Source organism: Bombina bombina, chromosome 9, assembly GCF_027579735.1.
Source record: "Bombina bombina isolate aBomBom1 chromosome 9, aBomBom1.pri, whole genome shotgun sequence".
Lineage (NCBI taxonomy): Eukaryota > Metazoa > Chordata > Amphibia > Anura > Bombinatoridae > Bombina > Bombina bombina.
In genome coordinates, this window is record NC_069507.1 from 122330459 (window position 1) to 122349598 (window position 19140).

The 19140-nt window shown below is 40.1% G+C and overlaps 1 protein-coding gene across 1 annotated transcript in view; it reads left to right on the forward strand.

The window, feature by feature from the left end:
- TMX2 (thioredoxin related transmembrane protein 2) overlaps window positions 1–10011 on the forward strand; it is a 243673-nt gene extending 233662 nt beyond the window's left edge. Inside the window, exons 7-8 of the mRNA XM_053692336.1 lie at window positions 9546–9675; window positions 9793–10011. Of these exons, the coding sequence (XP_053548311.1) occupies window positions 9546–9675; window positions 9793–9921 (259 nt within the window). The 3' untranslated portion in view covers window positions 9922–10011. The remainder of the gene's footprint in view (window positions 1–9545; window positions 9676–9792) is intronic.
- The last annotated feature ends 9129 nt before the right edge of the window (window positions 10012–19140 follow it).

Genomic DNA, 19140 nt, shown 5'->3' on the forward strand with positions numbered 1-19140 from the left:
TTTGATTTAATTCCAGTCAGTGCTTAATTCTACAGCTATTCTAACTATTTTGAAAGCACCCTAGCTGCTGACTTGTGATGGGTGAGAGTACACACATAAGAGCTTTTAATGGAGACTTTAAAGGGACAGTAAAGGGAAAATTAAACTTTCATGTTTTAGAGAGAACATGCAATTTTAAGCACCTTTCAAATTTACTCCTGTTATCACATTTTTTCGTTCTCTTGCTAGCTTTATTTGAAAAAGCAGAAATGTAAGCTTAGGAGCTGGACCATTTTTGGTTCAGAACCTGGGTAGTGCTTGCTGATTGGTGGATACATTTATCCACCACTCAGCAAGTGCTACCCAGATGCTGAACCAAAACTGTGCCGACTCTTTTCAAATAAAGATAGCAAGGGAACGAGGACATATTGATAAATGTAGTAAATTAGAACGTTGCTTAAAATTTCATATTCTATCTTAATTGTGAAAGAAAACATTTGGGTTCAGTGTCCCTTTTATTAAACAAATACTCCCTGTTCTATTTAAAATGTTGTGTGCCATTTGTTTTTATAAGTTATAATTCTGTTTGACTAGCAGTGTTACTTTGTTTATGACTTGCATTGCACTTTGTTTATAATTCTTTGTACAACTCGCATTGCACTTTATAATTCTTTTTATGACTAAAAAAAATAAAAAAAATTTTGGGCACAATGCAGCACTTGTTAATTTATATTTCTTTCATGTAATTAGCAAGAGTCCATGAGCTAGTGACGTATGGGATATACATTCCTACCAGGAGGGGCAAAGTTTCCCAAACCTTAAAATGCCTATAAATACACCCCTCACCACACCCACAATTCAGTTTTACAAACTTTGCCTCCGATGGAGGTGGTGAAGTAAGTTTGTGCTAGATTCTACGTTGATATGCGCTCCGCAGCAAGTTGGAGCCCGGTTTTCCTCTCAGCGTGCAGTGAATGTCAGAGGGATGTGAGGAGAGTATTGCCTATTTGAATGCAGTGATCTCCTTCTACGGGGTCTATTTCATAGGTTCTCTGTTATCGGTCGTAGAGATTCATCTCTTACCTCCTTTTTCAGATCGACGATATACTCTTATATATACCATTACCTCTGCTGATTCTCGTTTCAGTACTGGTTTGGCTTTCTACAAACATGTAGATGAGTGTCCTGGGGTAAGTAAATCTTATTTTCTGTGACACTCTAAGCTATGGTTGGGCACTTTGTTTATAAAGTTCTAAATATATGTATTCAAACATTTATTTGCCTTGACTCAGAATGTTCAACTTTCCTTATTTTCAGACAGTCAGTTTCATATTTGGGATAATGCATTTGAATTAATCATTTTTTTCTTACCTTCAAAAATTTGACTCTGTTTTTCCTGTGGGCTGTTAGGCTCGCGGGGGCTGAAAATGCTTCATTTTATTGCGTCATTCTTGGCGCGGACTTTTTTGGCGCAAAAATTCTTTTCCGTTTCCGGCGTCATACGTGTCGCCGGAAGTTGCGTCATTTTTTGACGTTATTTTGCGCCAAAAATGTCTGCGTTCCGGATGTGGCGTCATTTTTGGCGCCAAAAGCATTTAGGCGCCAAATAATGTGGGCGTCTTATTTGGCGCTAAAAAATAAGGGCGTCGCTTTTGTCTCCACATTATTTAAGTCTTATTTTCTCAGTGCTTCTGGTTGCTAGAAGCTTGTTCTTTGGCATTTTTTCCCATTCCTGAAACTGTCATTTAAGGAATTTGATCAATTTTGCTTTATATGTTGTTTTTTCTCTTACATATTGCAAGATGTCTCACGTTGCATCTGAGTCAGAAGATACTACAGGAAAATCGCTGTCTACTGCTGGAGCTACCAAGCTAAGTGTATCTGCTATAATTTTTGGTATCTGTTTCTCCAGCTGTTGTTTGTATTGCATGTCATGACAAACTTATTAATGCAGATAAAATTTCCTTTAGTACTGTTACATTACCTGTTGCTGTTCCGTCAACATCTAATTTTCAGAGTGTTCCTGATAAACATAAGAGATTTTATTTTTTAAATCCATTAAGAAGGCTATGTCTGTTATTTCTCCTTCTAGTTTACATAAAAGTCTTTTAAAACTTCTCTTTTTTCAGATGAATTTTTAAATGAACATCATCATTCTGATACTGATAATGGTTCTTCTGGTTCAGAGGTTTCTGTCTCAGAGGTTGATGCTGATAAATCTTTGTATTTGTTCAAGATGGAATTTATTCGTTCTTTATTTAAAGAAGTATTAATTGCATTAGAAATAGAGGATTCTGGTCCTCTTGATTCTAAATCTAAACGTTTAAATAAGGTTTTTAAATCTCCTGTAGTTATTCCAGAAGTGTTTAATCTCCCTGATGCTATTTCTGAAGTAATTTCCAGGGAATGGAATAATTTGGGTAATTCTTTTACTCCTTCTAAACGTTTAAGCAATTATATCCTGTGCCATCTGACAGATTAGAGTTTTTTTGGGACAAAATCCCTAAGGTTATGGGGCTGTCTCTACTCCTGCTAAATGTGCTACTATTCCTACGGCAGATAGTAATTCATTTAGGGATCCTTTAGATAGGAAAAATTGAATCCTTTCTAAGAAAAGCTTACTTATGTTCAGGTAATCTTCTTAGACTTGCTATATTTTTAGCGGATGTTGCTGCAGCTTCAACTTTTTGGTTAGAAGCTTTAGCGCAACAAGTAACAGATCATAATTTTATAGCATTATTATTATTCTATAACATGCTAATAATTTTATTGGTGATACCATCTTTTGATATCATTAGAGTTGATGTCAGGTATATGTCTCTAGCTATTTTAGCTAGAACAGCTTTATGGATTAAACTTGGAATACTGATATGTCTTCTAAGTCAACTTTGCTTTCCCTTTCTTTTCAGGGTAATTATTATTTCAACTGTTTCTGGAAGGAAGGGAACTTTTTTACCAAAGGATAAAAAATCTAAGGTAAATTTAGGTCTAATGATCATTTCGTTCCTTTCCTCACAATAAGGAACAAAAGCCTGATCCTTCATTCTCAGGAGCGGTATCAGTTTGGAAACTATTTCCAGTTTGGAATATATCCAAGCCTTTTAGAAAACCTATAGCCAGCTCCTAAGTACCCATGAAGGTGCGGACCTTATTCCAGCTCAGCTGGTATGAGGCAGATTACGTTTTCTTCAAAGAAATTTTGATCAATTCCGTTCTCAATTTCTGGTTTCAGAACATTGTTTCAGAAAGGTACAGAATTGGCTTCAGTTAAGGCCTCCTGCTAAGAGATTTTTTTCTTTCCCGTGTCCCAGTTAACACAGCAAAGGCTCAGCATTTCTGAAATATGTTTCAGATTTAGAGTTGGCTGGAGTAATTATGCCAGTTCCAGTTCTGGAACAGGGGCTGGGGTTTTATTTTATCTCTTCATTGTACTAAAGAAGGTCAATTCCTTCAGACCAGTTTCGGATCTATCAATATTGAATCGTTATGTAAGGATACCAACATTCAAGATGGTTACTGTAGGACTGTCCTGCCTTTTGTTTAGCAAGGGCATTATATGTCTACAATAGATTTACAGGATGTGTATCTACATATTCCGATTCATCCAGATCACTTTTTGTGTCTGAGATTCTCTTTTTAGACAAGCATTACCAGTTTTGTGGCTCTACCGTTTGGCCTAGCCTCAGTTCCAAGAATTTCTTTCAAAGGTTCTCGGTGCCCTTCTTTCTGTAATCAGAGAACAGGGTTTTTTGGTAGGTATTTCCTTATTGGACAATATCTGGGTACTTGCTCAGTCTTCTCATTTTCGAAGAATCTCATACGAATCGACTTGTGTTGTTTCTTCAAGTTCATGGTTGGAGGATCAATTTACCAATCAGTTCATTGATTCCTCAGACAAGGGTAACCTTTTTAGGTTTCTAGAATAGATTCAGTGTCTATGACTCTGTCCTTGTCAGACAAGAGAAGTTTAACATTGATATCAGCTTGTCAAAACCTTCAGTCACGATCATTCCCTTTGGTAGCCTTATGCATGGAAATTTTAGGTCTTAGGACTGCCGCATCAAATGCGATCTCCTTTGCTCGTTTTCACATGCGACCTCTTCAGCTCTGTATGCTGAACCAAAGGTGCAGGGATTACTCAAAGATATCTCAATTAATATCTTTAAACCGATTATACGACACTCTCTGACATGGTGGGCAGATCACCATCGTTTAGTTCAGGGGGCTTCTTTGTTCTTCCGACCTGGACTATAATCTCAACAGATGCAAGTCTTACAGGTTGGGGAGCTGTGTGGGGGTATCTGACGGCACAAGGGGTTTGGGAATCTCAGGAGGTGAGATTTCCGATCTATATTTGGAACTCCGTGCAATTTCAGAGCTCTTCAGTCTTGGCCTCTTCTGAAGAGAGAGTTGTTCATTTGTTTTCAGATAAGACAATGTCACAACTGTGGCATACATCAATCATCAAGGAGGGACTCACAGTCCTCTGGCTATGAAAGAAGTATCTCGAATTTTGGTTTGGGCGGAATCCAGCTCCTGTCTAATCTCTGCGGTTCATATCCCAGGTATGGACAATTGGAAAGCGGATTATCTCAGTCGCCAAACGTTGCACCTGGGCGAATGGTCTTCACCCAGAGGTATTTCCTCAGATTGTTCAAATGTGGGAACTCTCAGAAATAGATCTGATGGTTTCTCATCTAAACAAGAAACTTCCCTGGTATCTGTCCGGATCCAGGGATCCTCGGGCGGAGGCAGTGGATGCATTATCTCTTCCTTACAAGTGTCATCCTGCCTATATCTTTCCGCCTCTAGTTCTTCTTCCAAGGGTATTCTTAATATTCTAAAGGAATGCTCGTTTGTCCTGCTGGTAGCTCCAGCATGGCCTCACAGGTTTTGGTATGCGGATCTTGTCCGGATGGCCTCTTGCCAGCTGTGGACTCTTCCGTTAAGATCAGTCTTTCTGTCTCAAGGTTCTTTTTTCCATCAGGATCTCAAAACCTTAATTTTAAGGTGTGGAGTTTGAACGCTTGATTCTTGGTCAAAGAGGTTTCTCTGGCTCTGTGATTGATACTATGTGACAGGCTCGTAAATCTGCATCTAGAGAGATATATTATAGAGTCTGGAAGACTTATATTTCTTCAGGATGGTTTAGATAAAGGTTTGTCCGCAAGTTTCTTGAAAGACAAATCTCTGCTCTTTCTGTTCTTTTTCATAGAAGGATTGCTAATCTTCCTGATATTCATTGTTTTGTACAAGCTTTGGTTTGTATAAAACCTGTCATTAAGTCAATTTCTCCTCTTTGGAGTTTGAATTTGGTTCTGGGGGCTCTTCAAACTTCTCCTTTTGAACCCATGCATTCTTTGGTCGTTATATTACTTTCTTGGAAAGTTTTTTTGTTTCTTTTGGCCATCTCTTCTGCCAGAAGAATCTCTGAATTATCTACTCTTTTTTTGTGAGTCTCCTTTTCTGATTTTGCATCAGGATAAGGCGGTGCTGCGAACTTCTTTTGAATTTTTTACCTAAGGTTGTGAATTCTAACAACATTAGTAGAGAAATTGTGGTTCCTTCATTATGTCCTAATCCTATGAATTCTAAGGAGAAATCATTGCATTTTTTGGATGCTGTTAGAGCTTTGTATTATTATGTTGAAGCTACTAAGTCTTTCCGAAAGACTTCTAGTCTATTTGTCATCTTTTCCGGTTCTAGAAAAGACCAGAAAGCTTATGCCATTTCTTTGGCATCTTGGTTGAAATCTTTATTTCATCATGCCTATGTTGAGTCGGGTAACACTCCGCCTCAAAGGATTACAGCTCATTCTACTAGGTCAGTTTCTACTTCCTGGGCGTTTAAGAATGAAGCTTCGGTTGATCAGATTTGCAAAACAGCAACTTGGTCCTCTTTGCATACTTTTACTAAATTCTACCATTTTGATGTGTTTTCTTCTTCTGAAGCAGTTTTTGGTAGAAACGTACTTCAGGCAGTGGTTTCAGTTTGAATCTTCTGCTTATGTTTTTTCATTAAAATTTTATTCTGGGTGTGGATTATTTTCAGCAGGAATTGGCTGTCTTTATTTTATCCCTCCCTCTCTAGTGACTCTTGTGTGGAAAGATCCACATCTTGGGTAGTCATTATCCCATACGTCACTAGCTCATGGACTCTTGCTAATTACATGAAAGAAAACATAATTTATTTAAGAACTTACCTGATAAATTCATTTCTTTCATATTAGCAAGAGTCCATGAGGCCCGCCCTTTTTTTGTGGTGGTTATGATTTTTTTGTATAAAGCACAATTATTCCAATTCCTTATTTTATATGCTTTCGCACTTTTTTCTTATCACCCCACTTCTTGGCTATTCGTTAAACTGAATTGTGGGTGTGGTGAGGGGTGTATTTATAGGCATTTTAAGGTTTGGGAAACTTTGCCCCTCCTGGTAGGAATGTATATCCCATACGTCACTAGCTCATGGACTCTTGCTAATATGAAAGAAATGAATTTATCAGGTAAGTTCTAACATAAATTATGTTTTTATTAAAATATTTAAGGAAGCAAAATGTCTCTTTATATGGCAATAAAAACATGGTAGGGGAGGGGCATGTGAGGTGGGAGGAGCATATGAGGTGGGAGGAGCACAAGAGGTGGAAGGGGCATTAGGGTGGGCAAGGGGCATATGAGGTGGGAGAGGCATTAGGGTGGGGGAGTGGCAGAGAAGGTAGGTGGGTGGGGGGCCCTGGTTGGTCTCAGTCCGCCCCTGCAGTACCCTAAAGGGTCAGATTTCGGCTCTGTCGATTATTTTTCAGAAACGTCTGGCAATTTTGCCAGATGTTCAATCTATTGTCCAGGCTTTGGTTAGAATCAGGCTTGTGTTTAGGTCAATTGCTCCTCCTTGGAGTCTTAATCTTGTTCTCAGGGTTCTGCAGCAGGCTCCATTTGAGCCTATGCTTTCTGTTGATATTAAGTTATTGTCCTGGAAGGTTTTTTCTGCTTGCAATTTCCTCTGCCCGTAGAGTTTCGGAGCTTTCAGCTCTACAATGTGAACCTATTTATCTTATTTTTCATGCGGATAAGGCGGTCCTCCATACTAAATTAGAATTCCTACCTAAGGTGGTTTCGGAATGCAATATTAACCAAGAAATTGTTGTTCCTTCATTTTGTCCTAATCCTTCCTCTCAGAAGGAACGATTGTTGCATAATCTGGATGTTGTGCGTGCTCTGAAGTTCTGTTTGCAGGCTACGAAATATTTTCGTCAATCTTCTGCTCTTTTTGTATTTTCTGGTAAGGAGAAGGGTCAAAAGGCCACTTCTTCTACTCTATCCTTTTGGCTGAGTAGTGTTAATCGTTTGGATTACGAGACAGCTGGACAGCAGCCTCCAGAGAAAATTATCGCTCACTCCACTAGGGCTGTTGCTTCCTCTTGGGCCTTTAAAAATGATGCTTTTATGGAACAGATTTGCAAGGCGGCCACTTGGTCATCATTGCATACTTTTTCCAAATTTGATGTTTTTGCCTCAGCTGAGGCTTCTTTTGGGAGGAAAGTTCTTCAAACAGTGGTTCCTTCTGTTTAGGCTCGCCTGTCTTGTGTAACCCTTCCTTCCATTCTGTGTCCTCTAGCTTGGGTATTGCTTCCCACTAGTAATTGAATGGATTTGTGGACTCTCCATGCCATTGGAAAGAAAATATAATTTATGCTTACCTGATAAATTATTTTTATTTTAAGGTGTCTTTTGGTCATTTCTAAACCTCGGACACCTCTATATTCTTTGTGTCTTCTCTTTCCATGATTCCTCGGCTGAATGAATGGGGATTGTGGGAAGTGGGAGGATACTTGAAGCTTTGCTGGGTGTTCTTTGCCTCCACCTGGTGGCCAGGAGTTGAATTCCCAGTAGTAATCGAATGGATTCGCGGACTCTCCATGCCAGGAAAAAAAAAAAAAATTATCAGGTAAACATAACGTATGTTTTCATTTAAAATATTTAGCATATTAAAATGTCTATTCTCTATATCCAGACCCAGAAAAACTATCACTCAACTGTATCAAATGATCCAGTCATCCTCGCAAAATAATAAAACATTACAACTTAAATGGGAAGCTGATTTAAATATAGAAATGGATATTCCTAAATGGAATAATATATTATATAACGCATGCAAAGGACTGTTAAGTGCTGACATTTTAGAAAGCTGTATCAAAACAATGATGGTACCTCACTCCCATTATCACCTCCCACACCAACAGAAATGGCTCCAAATTATGTTAGAGAATGTGGACTAGAGGACACATATAGACACATGTGGTGGGACTGCTCCCACTCTAAAGGAGTCTGGAATAAACTATCTCTTTTTTTGAGTGCCATGCTAGACAGCCCAATACAACTATCCATGAGCCAAGCGCTACTACACGAAAGCTTGAGGAATTTTAACAAATTTATTATTTAGTTCATTAAGATTCTATGCACAGCTACATGTATATGTATAGCCCATCACTGGAAAGAACGCGCTCCCACTTGGGACAAAATCTTACATAAGATTAGGCAGTTCTATAACATGTCAGAACAAGCAGCAATAATACAAGACAATCAAGAAGCTTTCCACAAGATTTGGTTTTATTGGATCACATATGACTCTATATAACACAAGATAAACAGATATATACCCCATCCACACACCCTCATTCCTAGATCCCAAATATTATATAGTTCTCATGTACTCCAGTCCTCGAAGGGAAAAGGAAATCTCTACAGATGTGTCGTGGTCAGAAGGCAGCTCTTCTATATTTCTTCTTTTTCTTCTCATGTTTCTCTATCTTCTTATTTATTTAAACAACTTATGTTTATCTTACTCATTCCAAGAAATCTATGCTTTTTATTACTTGGTAAGGTTTGGGTTCACCGTAACCACCCATAGATTAACAATGTACGTTGTTAGAAAATGCTTGCAGTAATAGCAATACAGAACTACACCTCTGAATGTAAGTCTATTATAGATTTAACCCACTTACTATACATCAAAAACTCTGTATATTATTTTGTAAAAGATTGTCACCTGCTGTTTTTTGGAAAGTTCTATCATCATACCGCAATGTACTAACGAAATTCTTGTTTTTCTATATGTTAATATAACATTTCAATAAAAAAATATTTAATCTAAAGGGACACTGAACCCAATTTTTTCTTTCGTGATAGAATTTTAAGCAACTGTAAAGTTGCTTTTCAAGTGAACAATCCAAGGGAATGAAGAAAATTTGATAATAGGAGTAAGTTTAGATGCCGGACCATTTTTGGTGTCCTTGCTGATTGGACAGCACCAATAAACAAGTGCGGTCCATGGTTCTAAACCAAACTTTGCTGGCTCCTTAGCTTAGATTCCTTCTTTTTAAAATAAAGATGGCAGGCAAGAAAACAAAGAAAAATTGATAATAGGAGTAAACTAAAAAGTTGCTTAAAATTGCATGCTCTATCTGACTCATGAGAGAAAAAATTTGGGTTCAGTGTCCCTTTAAAATGTCCATTCAAGTTTCCCTCTTCACAATGTCTTTGTCTCTGAAAGCTGTCTGGACTGCCTTTCAGGTTTAATGTCAGTACGTCTCCGCTGTCAAAGCAGCTTCCAACACTAATCCTGTTTCAAGGAGGCAGAGAGATTTTGAGGAGGCCACAAGTGGATAAGAAAGGCCGAGCTGTGTCTTGGAGTTTTACACAGGTATAAAAATAGTTTTTTTGTGTTGTGTTTTTTTTTGTTTTTCTCTTCTTAAGCTTGACCTGATTCTTTTCAGTGCATGTTTCCTGTCTAATAACCCTAGCACTTGTCTTTTCGCAGGAAAATGTTATCCGAGAGTTTAATCTAAATGAGCTTTATCAGAAAGCAAAGAAGATTTTTAAATCTAATGAAGAGCCAACCACTGAACGGACTACTGAGACGACCACAGAGAGCAAGAAGGACCAGTAACTGATTTTTTTCTATCAAAAACCACTTGCTTGAAAAAAATATGTAAAACATGGAAAGAATTATGTTAAATAAAAAAAAAAAAATTCATAATGGTGCAATCATGTACCTTTTTTTTTTTTTTTCTTTTTTCTTTTTTTTTTTCTTTTTTTTTTTTTTTTTTACATGAGCATTTTCTCATCTATCTACCATGTCATATCCTATAATAAGCAGACAGATTGACTTTACAGTGTGGTGTTTTTCTTTTGTGTATCAATTAGCATGTTATAGAAAGTATGATTAATTTCTAATTTAAAAAAAAATCTGACTTTTATGGAAATATATGATAATAGTTACGGAAAGACATTTTCAAGTCCGTAAATCACCAAATGTTGGGATCTATATTAAAAAAAAAAAAAAAAGCTATTTGAAGTAGGTGACAGTTACATCTAAAATTACCCTTTTCTTTCGTATAGGTGGCGAGAGTCCATGATCTGTTACATATGGTATATACATTCCTATCAGGAGGAGGCAAAGATTCACACCCACATTTCTATACGCTCATCGAGTTAGGGCACCCTAGTACAATGCTAGTCGGGTTAGCGCACGTCTAAATCCTAGCGCCATAGATACAGGTTAGTTGATCTGTCTGGTACTAGCACTTTGGCACGTTATCGTATGCAAGTCGGATATGGAGCATTGTCTCATAAAATGGTAACTTTGTTTTGCGCATGCTGACCGTTATTGCTTACCTAGGCTGTATATACTTAGCGCTTTAATGTCCATGGATTGCTATATAAAGGAGGCATCATTTTTCCTTTCCTCAAAGATCTTGCCTAAGGGGTTTTAATATAGTACTTATCGTATCACCTTGTTTTTGCTATACTGGAGCAGCACAAATATGTCCCTAAATTTACCATAGGAACTGAGTCTCCTGAACACCTTTCTACCAATATTAAGTGTCCCTATTGTAAAACAACTTAAAGTGTCAGTAAACCTCAAAAATATGTTATGTGTCTGACAGCAGGAGCGAGCTGCACTGAGTATAATGGTGCGGTCAGGCCAGGCTGTGACTAGACAGCTGGCCCGATGCGCTGTGTTATAAAAACAGACCCACTCAGAAGAGCACAGAGAGCGGGTCTGAAAAACAGTAATTTCTCTTGTTAAGTGTATCCAGTCCACGGATCATCCATTACTTGTGGGATATTCTCCTTCCCAACAGGAAGTTGCAAGAGGATCACCCACAGCAGAGCTGCTATATAGCTCCTCCCCTAACTGCCATATCCAGTCATTCTCTTGCAACTCTCAACAAAGATGGACGTAGTAAGAGGAGAGTGGTGTATTATAGTTAGTTTCTTAACTTCAATCAAAAGTTTATTTTTAAATGGTACCGGAGTGTACTGTTTTATCAAAGGCAGAATTAGAAGAAGAATCTGCCTGTGATTTCTATGATCTTAGCAGAAGTAACTAAGATCCATTGCCGTTCTCACATATTCTGAGGAGTGAGGTAACTTCAGAGAGGGAATGGCGTGCAGGTTTTCCTGCAATAAGGTATGTGCAGTAAACATATTTCTAGGGATGGAACTTGCTAGAAAAATGCTGCTGATACCGGATTAATGTAAGTTAAGCCTAAATGCAGTGATTTAATAGCGACTGGTATCAGGCTTATTAACAGAGATACATACTCTTATAAAAGTGTAATATAAAACGTTTGCTGGCATGTTTAATCGTTTTTATATATGCTTTGGTGATAAAACTTATTGGGGCCTAGTTTTTTCCACATGGCTGGCTTTATTTTTGCTAGAAACAGTTTTCCTGAGGCTTTTCACTGTTATAGTATAAAAGTTACAGTTGGTGCAGTTAAAATTACAAACTGTGACATTCAGCTTCCCTCAGCAGTCCCCTGCATGCTATAGGACATCTCTGATGGGCTCAAAAGGCTTCAAAAGTAGGAGCTGTGGCAGTTGTTATGACTGTTTAAAAAACATATTTTTCGTTTTGTTAATCTGTTTTTTGTATTAAGGGGTTAATCATCCATTTGCAAGTGAGTGCAATGCTCTGCTAACTTGTTACATACACTGTAAAAACTTAGTTAGTGTAACTGCCTTTTTTCACTGTTATTTCAAATTTTGCCAAAATTTGTTTCTCTTAAAGGCACAGTAACGTTTTTTATATTGCTTGTTAACTTTGTTTAAAGTGTTTTCCAAGCTTGCTAGTCTCATTGCTAGTCTGTACAAACATGTCTGACACAGAGGAAACTACTTGTTCATTATGTTTAAAAGCCATTGTGGAGCCCCATAGGAGAATGTGTACTAAATGTATTGATTTCACCTTAAACAGTAAAGATCAGTCTTTATCTATAAAAGAAATTGTGTAGGCTGGATAAATACTATGCAGTGCCGGTGAGTACTGATGTTTTTCCAATACCTAAAAGGCTTACAGAAATTATTAGTAAGGAGTGGGATAGACCCGGTGTGCCCTTTTCCCCACCTCCTATATTTAGAAAAATGTTTCCAATAGATGCCACTACACGGGACTTATGGCAGACAGTCCCTAAGGTGGAGGGAGCAGTTTCTACTTTAGCAAAGCGTACCACTATCCCGGTTGAGGACAGTTGTGCTTTTTCAGATCCAATGGATAAAAAATTTGAGGGTTACCTTAAGAAAATTTTTATTCAACAAGGTTTTATTTTACAGCCCCTTGCATGCATTGCGCCTGTCACTGCTGCGGCGGCGTTCTGGTTTGAGGCCCTGGAAGAGGCCATCCATACAGCTCCATTGACTGAAATTATTGACAGGCTTGGAACACTTAAGCTAGCTAACTCATTTGTTTCTGATGCCATTGTTCATTTGACTAAACTAACGGCTAAGAATTCCGGATTCGCCAACCAGGCGCGTAGGGCGCTATGGCTTAAATCCTGGTCAGCTGATGTGACTTCAAAGTCTAAATTACTCAACATTCCTTTCAAGGGGCAGACCTTATTCGGGCCTGGTTTGAAAGAAATTATTGCTGACATTACTGGAGGTAAGGGTCATACCCTTCCTCAGGACAGGGCCAAATCAGACAGGCATTACCAGTTTGTAGCTCTTCCATTCGGGTTGGCTACAGCCCCAAGAATTTTTACAAAGGTTCTGGGCTCACTTCTGGCGGTTCTAAGACCGCGAGGCATAGCGGTGGCTCCTTACCTAGACGACATCCTGATACAGGCGTCAAGCTTTCAAATTGCCAAGTCTCATACAGAGATAGTTCTGGCATTTCTGAGGTTGCATGGGTGGAAAGTGAACAAAGAAAAGAGTTCTCTATCTCCTCTCACAAGGGTTTCCTTCCTAGGGACTCTGTTAGATTCTATAGAAATGAAAATTTACCTGACGGAGTCCAGGTTATCAAAACTTCTAAATGCTTGCCGTGTTCTTCACTCCATTCCGCGCCCCACGGTGGCTCAGTGCATGGAAGTAATCGGCTTAATGGTAGCGGCGATGGACATAGTGCCATTTGCGCGCCTGCATCTCAGACCGCTGCAATTATGCATGCTCAGTCAGTGGAATGGAGATTACACAGATTTGTCCCCTCTACTAAATCTGGATCAGGAAACCAGAGATTCTCTTCTCTGGTGGTTATCTCGGGTCCATCTGTCCAAAGGTATGACCTTTCGCAGGCCAGATTGGACCATTGTAACAACAGACGCCAGCCTTCTAGGTTGGGGTGCAGTCTGGAACTCCCTGAAGGCTCAGGGTTCATGGACTCAGGAGGAGAAACTCCTCCCAATAAATATTCTGGAGTTAAGAGCAATATTCAATGCTCTTCTAGCTTGGCCTCAGTTAGCAACACTGAGGTTAATCAGATTTCAGTCGGACAACATCACGACTGTGGCTTACATCATCCATCAAGGGGGGACCAGGAGTTCCCTAGCGATGTCAGAAGTCTCCAAGATAATTCGCTGGGCAGAGACTCACTCTTGCCACCTATCAGCGATCCATATCCCAGGGGTAGAGAACTGGGAGGCGGATTTTCTAAGCCGTCAGACTTTTCATCCGGGGGAGTGGGAACTCCATCCGGAGGTGTTTGCTCAATTGGTTCTCCGTTGGGGCAAACCAGAACTGGATCTCATGGCATCTCGCCAGAACGCCAAGCTTCCTTGTTACGGATCCAGGTCCAGGGACCCAGAAGCGGCACTGATAGATGCTCTAGCAGCGCCTTGGTTCTTCAACCTGGCCTATGTGTTTCCACCGTTTCCTCTGCTCCCTCGTCTGATTGCCAAAATCAAACAGGAGAGAGCATCGGTGATATTGATAGCGCCTGCGTGGCCACGCAGGACCTGGTATGCAGACCTAGTGGACATGTCATCCTTTCCACCATGGACTCTGCCTCTGAGACAAGACCTTCTAATACAAGGTCCTTTCAATCATCCGAATCTACTTTCTCTGAGACTGACTGCATGGAGATTGAACGCTTGATCCTATCAAAGCGTGGCTTCTCTGAGTCAGTCATTGATACCTTAATACAGGCACGAAAGCCTGTCACCAGGAAAATTTACCACAAGATTTGGCGTAAATATCTTCATTGGTGTGAATCCAAGAATTACTCATGGAGTAGGGTTAGGATTCCTAGGATATTGTCCTTCCTCCAAGAGGGTTTGGACAAAGGACTATCAGCTAGTTCTTTAAAGGGACAGATTTCTGCTCTGTCTATTCTTTTACACAAGCATCTGGCAGAAGTTCCAGACGTTCAGGCATTTTGTCAGGCTTTAGTTAGAATTAAGCCTGTGTTTAAACCTGTTACTCCCCCATGGAGCTTAAACTTGGTTCTTAAAGTTCTTCAAGGGGTTCCGTTTGAACCCCTTCATTCTATTGATATCAAGCTTCTATCATGGAAAGTTCTTTTTCTGATGGCTATTTCTTCGGTTTGAAGAGTCTCGGAGTTATCTGCCTTACATTGTGATTCTCCTTATCTGATCTTTCATTCAGATAAAGTAGTTCTGCGTACAAAACCTGGGTTTTTACCTAAGTTGGTTTCTAACAAGAATATCAATCAAGAGATTGTTGTTCCATCATTATGCCCTAATCCTTCTTCAAAGAAGGAATGTCTTTTGCATAATCTAGACGTAGTCCGTGCATTGAAGTTTTACTTGCAGGCTACTAAAGATTTTCGCCAAACATCTCACCTGTTTGTTATTTACTCTGGACAGAGGAGAGGTCAAAAGGCCTCGGCAACCTCTCTTTCTTTTTGGAGTATAATCCGTTTAGCATATGAGACTGCTGGACAGCAGCCCCCTGAAAGAATTACAGCTCATTCTACTAGAGCTGTGGCTTCTACCTGGGCCTTTAAAAATGAGGCCTCTGTTGAACAGATTTGCAAGGCTGCGACTTGGTCTTCGCTTCATACCTTTTCAAAATTTTACAAATTTGATACTTTTGCTTCTTCGGAGGCTGTTTTTGGGAGAAAGGTTCTACAGGCAGTGGTTCCTTCCGTTTAAGTTCCTGCCTTGTCCCTCCCATCATCCGTGTACTTAAGCTTTGGTATTGGTATCCCACAAGTAATGGATGATCCGTGGACTGGATACACTTAACAAGAGAAAACATAATTTATGCTTACCTGATAAATTTATTTCTCTTGTAGTGTATCCAGTCCACGGCCCGCCCTGTCCTTTTAAGGCAGGTCTAAATTTTAATTAAACTTCAGTCACCACTGCACCCTATGGTTTCTCCTTTCTCGGCTTGTTTCGGTCGAATGACTGGATATGGCAGTTAGGGGAGGAGCTATATAGCAGCTCTGCTGTGGGTGATCCTCTTGCAACTTCCTGTTGGGAAGGAGAATATCCCACAAGTAATGGATGATCCGTGGACTGGATACACTACAAGAGAAATAAATTTATCAGGTAAGCATAAATTATGTTTTCTCCAACATTGGTGTGTCCGGTCCACGGCGTCATCCATTACTTGTGGGAATATTCTCTTCCCCAACAGGAAATGGCAAAGAGCACAGCAAAAGCTGTCCATATAGCCCCTCCTCAGGCTCCGCCCCCCAGTCATTCTCTTTGCCGCTCTGAACAAGTAGCATCTCCACGGAGATGGTGAAGAGTATGTGGTGTTTAGTTGTAGTTTTTTATCCTGCTATCAAGAGTTTATTTTAAAATAGTGCCGGTTTGTACTATTTACTCTAAAACAGAAAGGGATGAAGAGTTCTGTTTAAAAGAGGAGTATGATTTTAGCAGCAGTAACTAAAATCAATTGCTGTTCCCACAATAGACTTTTCTGCTCAAGGTATGACTAGTCCATTTTCTAACAAGACTGTGTAATGCTAGAAGGCTGTCATTTCCCTCTTGGGGATCGGTAAGCCATTTTCTTAGACTCTTAACAGAATGAAGGCTTATTATGGGCTATACACTGGTTGACACTCTTGTGGGCTTAATCGATTGCTTTATTTAAGTTTTTTATGTAATCTGAGGTGATTTATAAAACTTTTATTGTGGGGGAAAGTTTTTAGGCGCCAGGCAGTTGTTTAGACACCTTTCCAGTCAGAGGGGCCTTTCACTATAGTAGGCAGAGCCTCATTTTCGCGCCATAACTGCGCAGTTTCTTTTGGATGCAGTGCATGCAGCTGCATGTGAAAGGGTCTGGTGATCATTGAAAAGGTTCCTGGAAGGCTTAATTTGGTATCGTATAACTCCTAAGGACAGGTGAAGTCGCAGCAAACGCTGTGGCTGGGACTGTAGTGGGGTTAAGGATTGTTATTTGATTAAACGGCTCCGGTTTCCTCAATTAAGGGGTTAAAAGCTTGAAAATTGGGGTGCAATACTTTTAAAGCATTAAGACTCTGTGGTGAAAATTTGATAAAGATTGGATATTTCCTTCATAGTTTTTCACACATTCAGAAATAAAGTGTGCTCTGTTTAAAATTTAAAGAGACAGTAACGGTGTTGTTTTAAAACGTTTTTTTTGCATTGTTAGCCTGTTTAAGCCTGTCTAACATGTCTGTACCTTCAGATAGAACATGTTCTGTATGCATGGAGGCCAAGGTGGTCCCCCCTTCAAATGTATGTGATAATTGTGCCATGGCGTCCAGACAAAGTAAGGACAGTACTGTCACATTTAATAAGGTTCCCCAAGATGATTCCTCAAATGAAGGTTGTGGGGATAGTTCATCATCCTCTCCTTCTGTGTCTACACCAGTTATGCCCGCGCAGGCGACCCCTAGTACATCTAGCGCGCCAATTCTTGTTACTATGCAACAATTAACGGCAGTAATGGATAATTCCATAGCTAATATTTTATCCAAAATGCCAGCATTTCAGAGAAAGCGTGATTGCTCAGTTTTAAATACTGTGGAGCAAGAAGGCGCTGACGATAGTTTATCTGTCATACCCTCACACCAGTCAGAAGGGGCAGTGAGGGAGGGTTTGTCGGAAGGAGAACTTTCAGATTCAGGAAGAATTTCTCAACAGGCAGAACCTGATGTTGTGACGTTTAAATTTAAGTTAGAGCATCTCCGCGCATTACTTAAGGAGGTGCTATCTACTCTGGATGATTGTGACTCTGGTCATTCCAGAAAAATTGTGCAAGATGGACAAATTCTTAGAGGTCCCGGTGCACCCTGATGCCTTTCCGATCCCTAAAAGGGTGGCAGACATAGTGAATAAGGAGTGGGAGAAACCAGGCATACCCTTTGTCCCTCCTCCTATATTTAAGAAATTGTTCCCCATGGTCGACCCAAGGAAGGACACATGGCAAACAGTCCCTAAGGTTGAGGGGGCAGTTTCTACTTTAGCCAAACGCACGACTATTCCCATTGAGGACAATTGTGCTTTCAAAGATCCTATGGATAAAAAATTGGAGGGTTTGCTTAAAAAGATTTTTGTTCAGCAAGGTTACCTCCTCCAACCTATTTCGTGCATTATTCCTGTCACCACGGCGGCGTGTTTCTGGTTCGATAAACTAGAAAAGTCGCTTAATATGGAGACTCCATATGAGGAAGTCATGGACAGAATTCACGCACTTAAGTTAGCTAATTCCTTTATTTTAGATGCCGCTTTGCAATTAGCGAGATTAGCGGCGAAAAATTCAGGGTTTGCAATTGTGGCGCGCAGAGCGCTCTGGCTAAAATCTTGGTCGGCGGATGTATCTTCCAAGACAAAATTGCTTAATATCCCTTTCAAAGGTAAGACCCTTTTTGGGCCAGAATTGAAAGAAATTATTTCAGACATCACTGGGGGGAAGGGCCATGCCCTCCCACAGGATAGGCCTTTTAAGGCTAAGAATAAGTCAAATTTTCGTTCCTTTCGCAATTTCAGGAACGGACCGGCTTCTAACTCTGCAGCCTCTAGACAAGAGGGTAACGCTTCCCAGGCTAAACCAGCTTGGAAACCAATGCAAGGCTGGAACAAGGGTAAACAGGCCAAGAAGCCTGCTGCTGCTACCAAGACAGCATGAAGGGGTAGCCCCCGATCCGGGACCGGATCTAGTAGGGAGCAGACTATCTCTCTTTGCTCAGGCTTGGGCGAGAGATGTTCCGGATCCTTGGGCACTAGAAATAGTCTCTCAGGGTTATCTTCTAGAATTCAAGGAACTGCCCCCAAGGGGAAGGTTCCACATGTCTCGCTTGTCTTCAGACCAAATAAAGAGACAGGCATTCTTACATTGTGTAGAAGACCTGTTAAAGATGGGAGTGATACACTCAGTTCCAACTGTGGAACAAGGTCAGGGGTTTTACTCAAACCTGTTTGTAGTTCCCAAAAAAGAGGGAACTTTCAGACCAATTCTGGATTTAAAAATTCTAAACAAATTTGTTCATCATTCAAAATGGAAACAATTAGAAAAATTTTACCTACAATCCAGGAGGGTCAATATATGACTACCGTGGATTTAAAGGATGCGTACCTACATATTCCTATCCACAAAGATCATCATCAGTTCCTAAGGTTCGCCTTTCTGGACAAACATTACCAGTTCGTGGCTCTTCCATTCGGTTTAGCCACTGCTCCCAGAATTTTCACAAAGGTGCTAGGGTCCCTTCTAGCGGTTCTAAGACCCAGGGGCATTGCAGTGGCACCTTATCTAGACGACATTCTAATTCAAGCGTCGTCTCTTTCCAAGGCAAAGGCTCATACAGACATTGTTCTAGCCTTTCTCAGATCTCACGGGTGGAAGGTGAACGTAGAAAAGAGTTCCCTGTCTCCGTCAACAAGAGTTCCCTTTTTGGGAACAATAATAGATTCTTTAGAAATGAAGATCTTCCTGACAGAGGTCA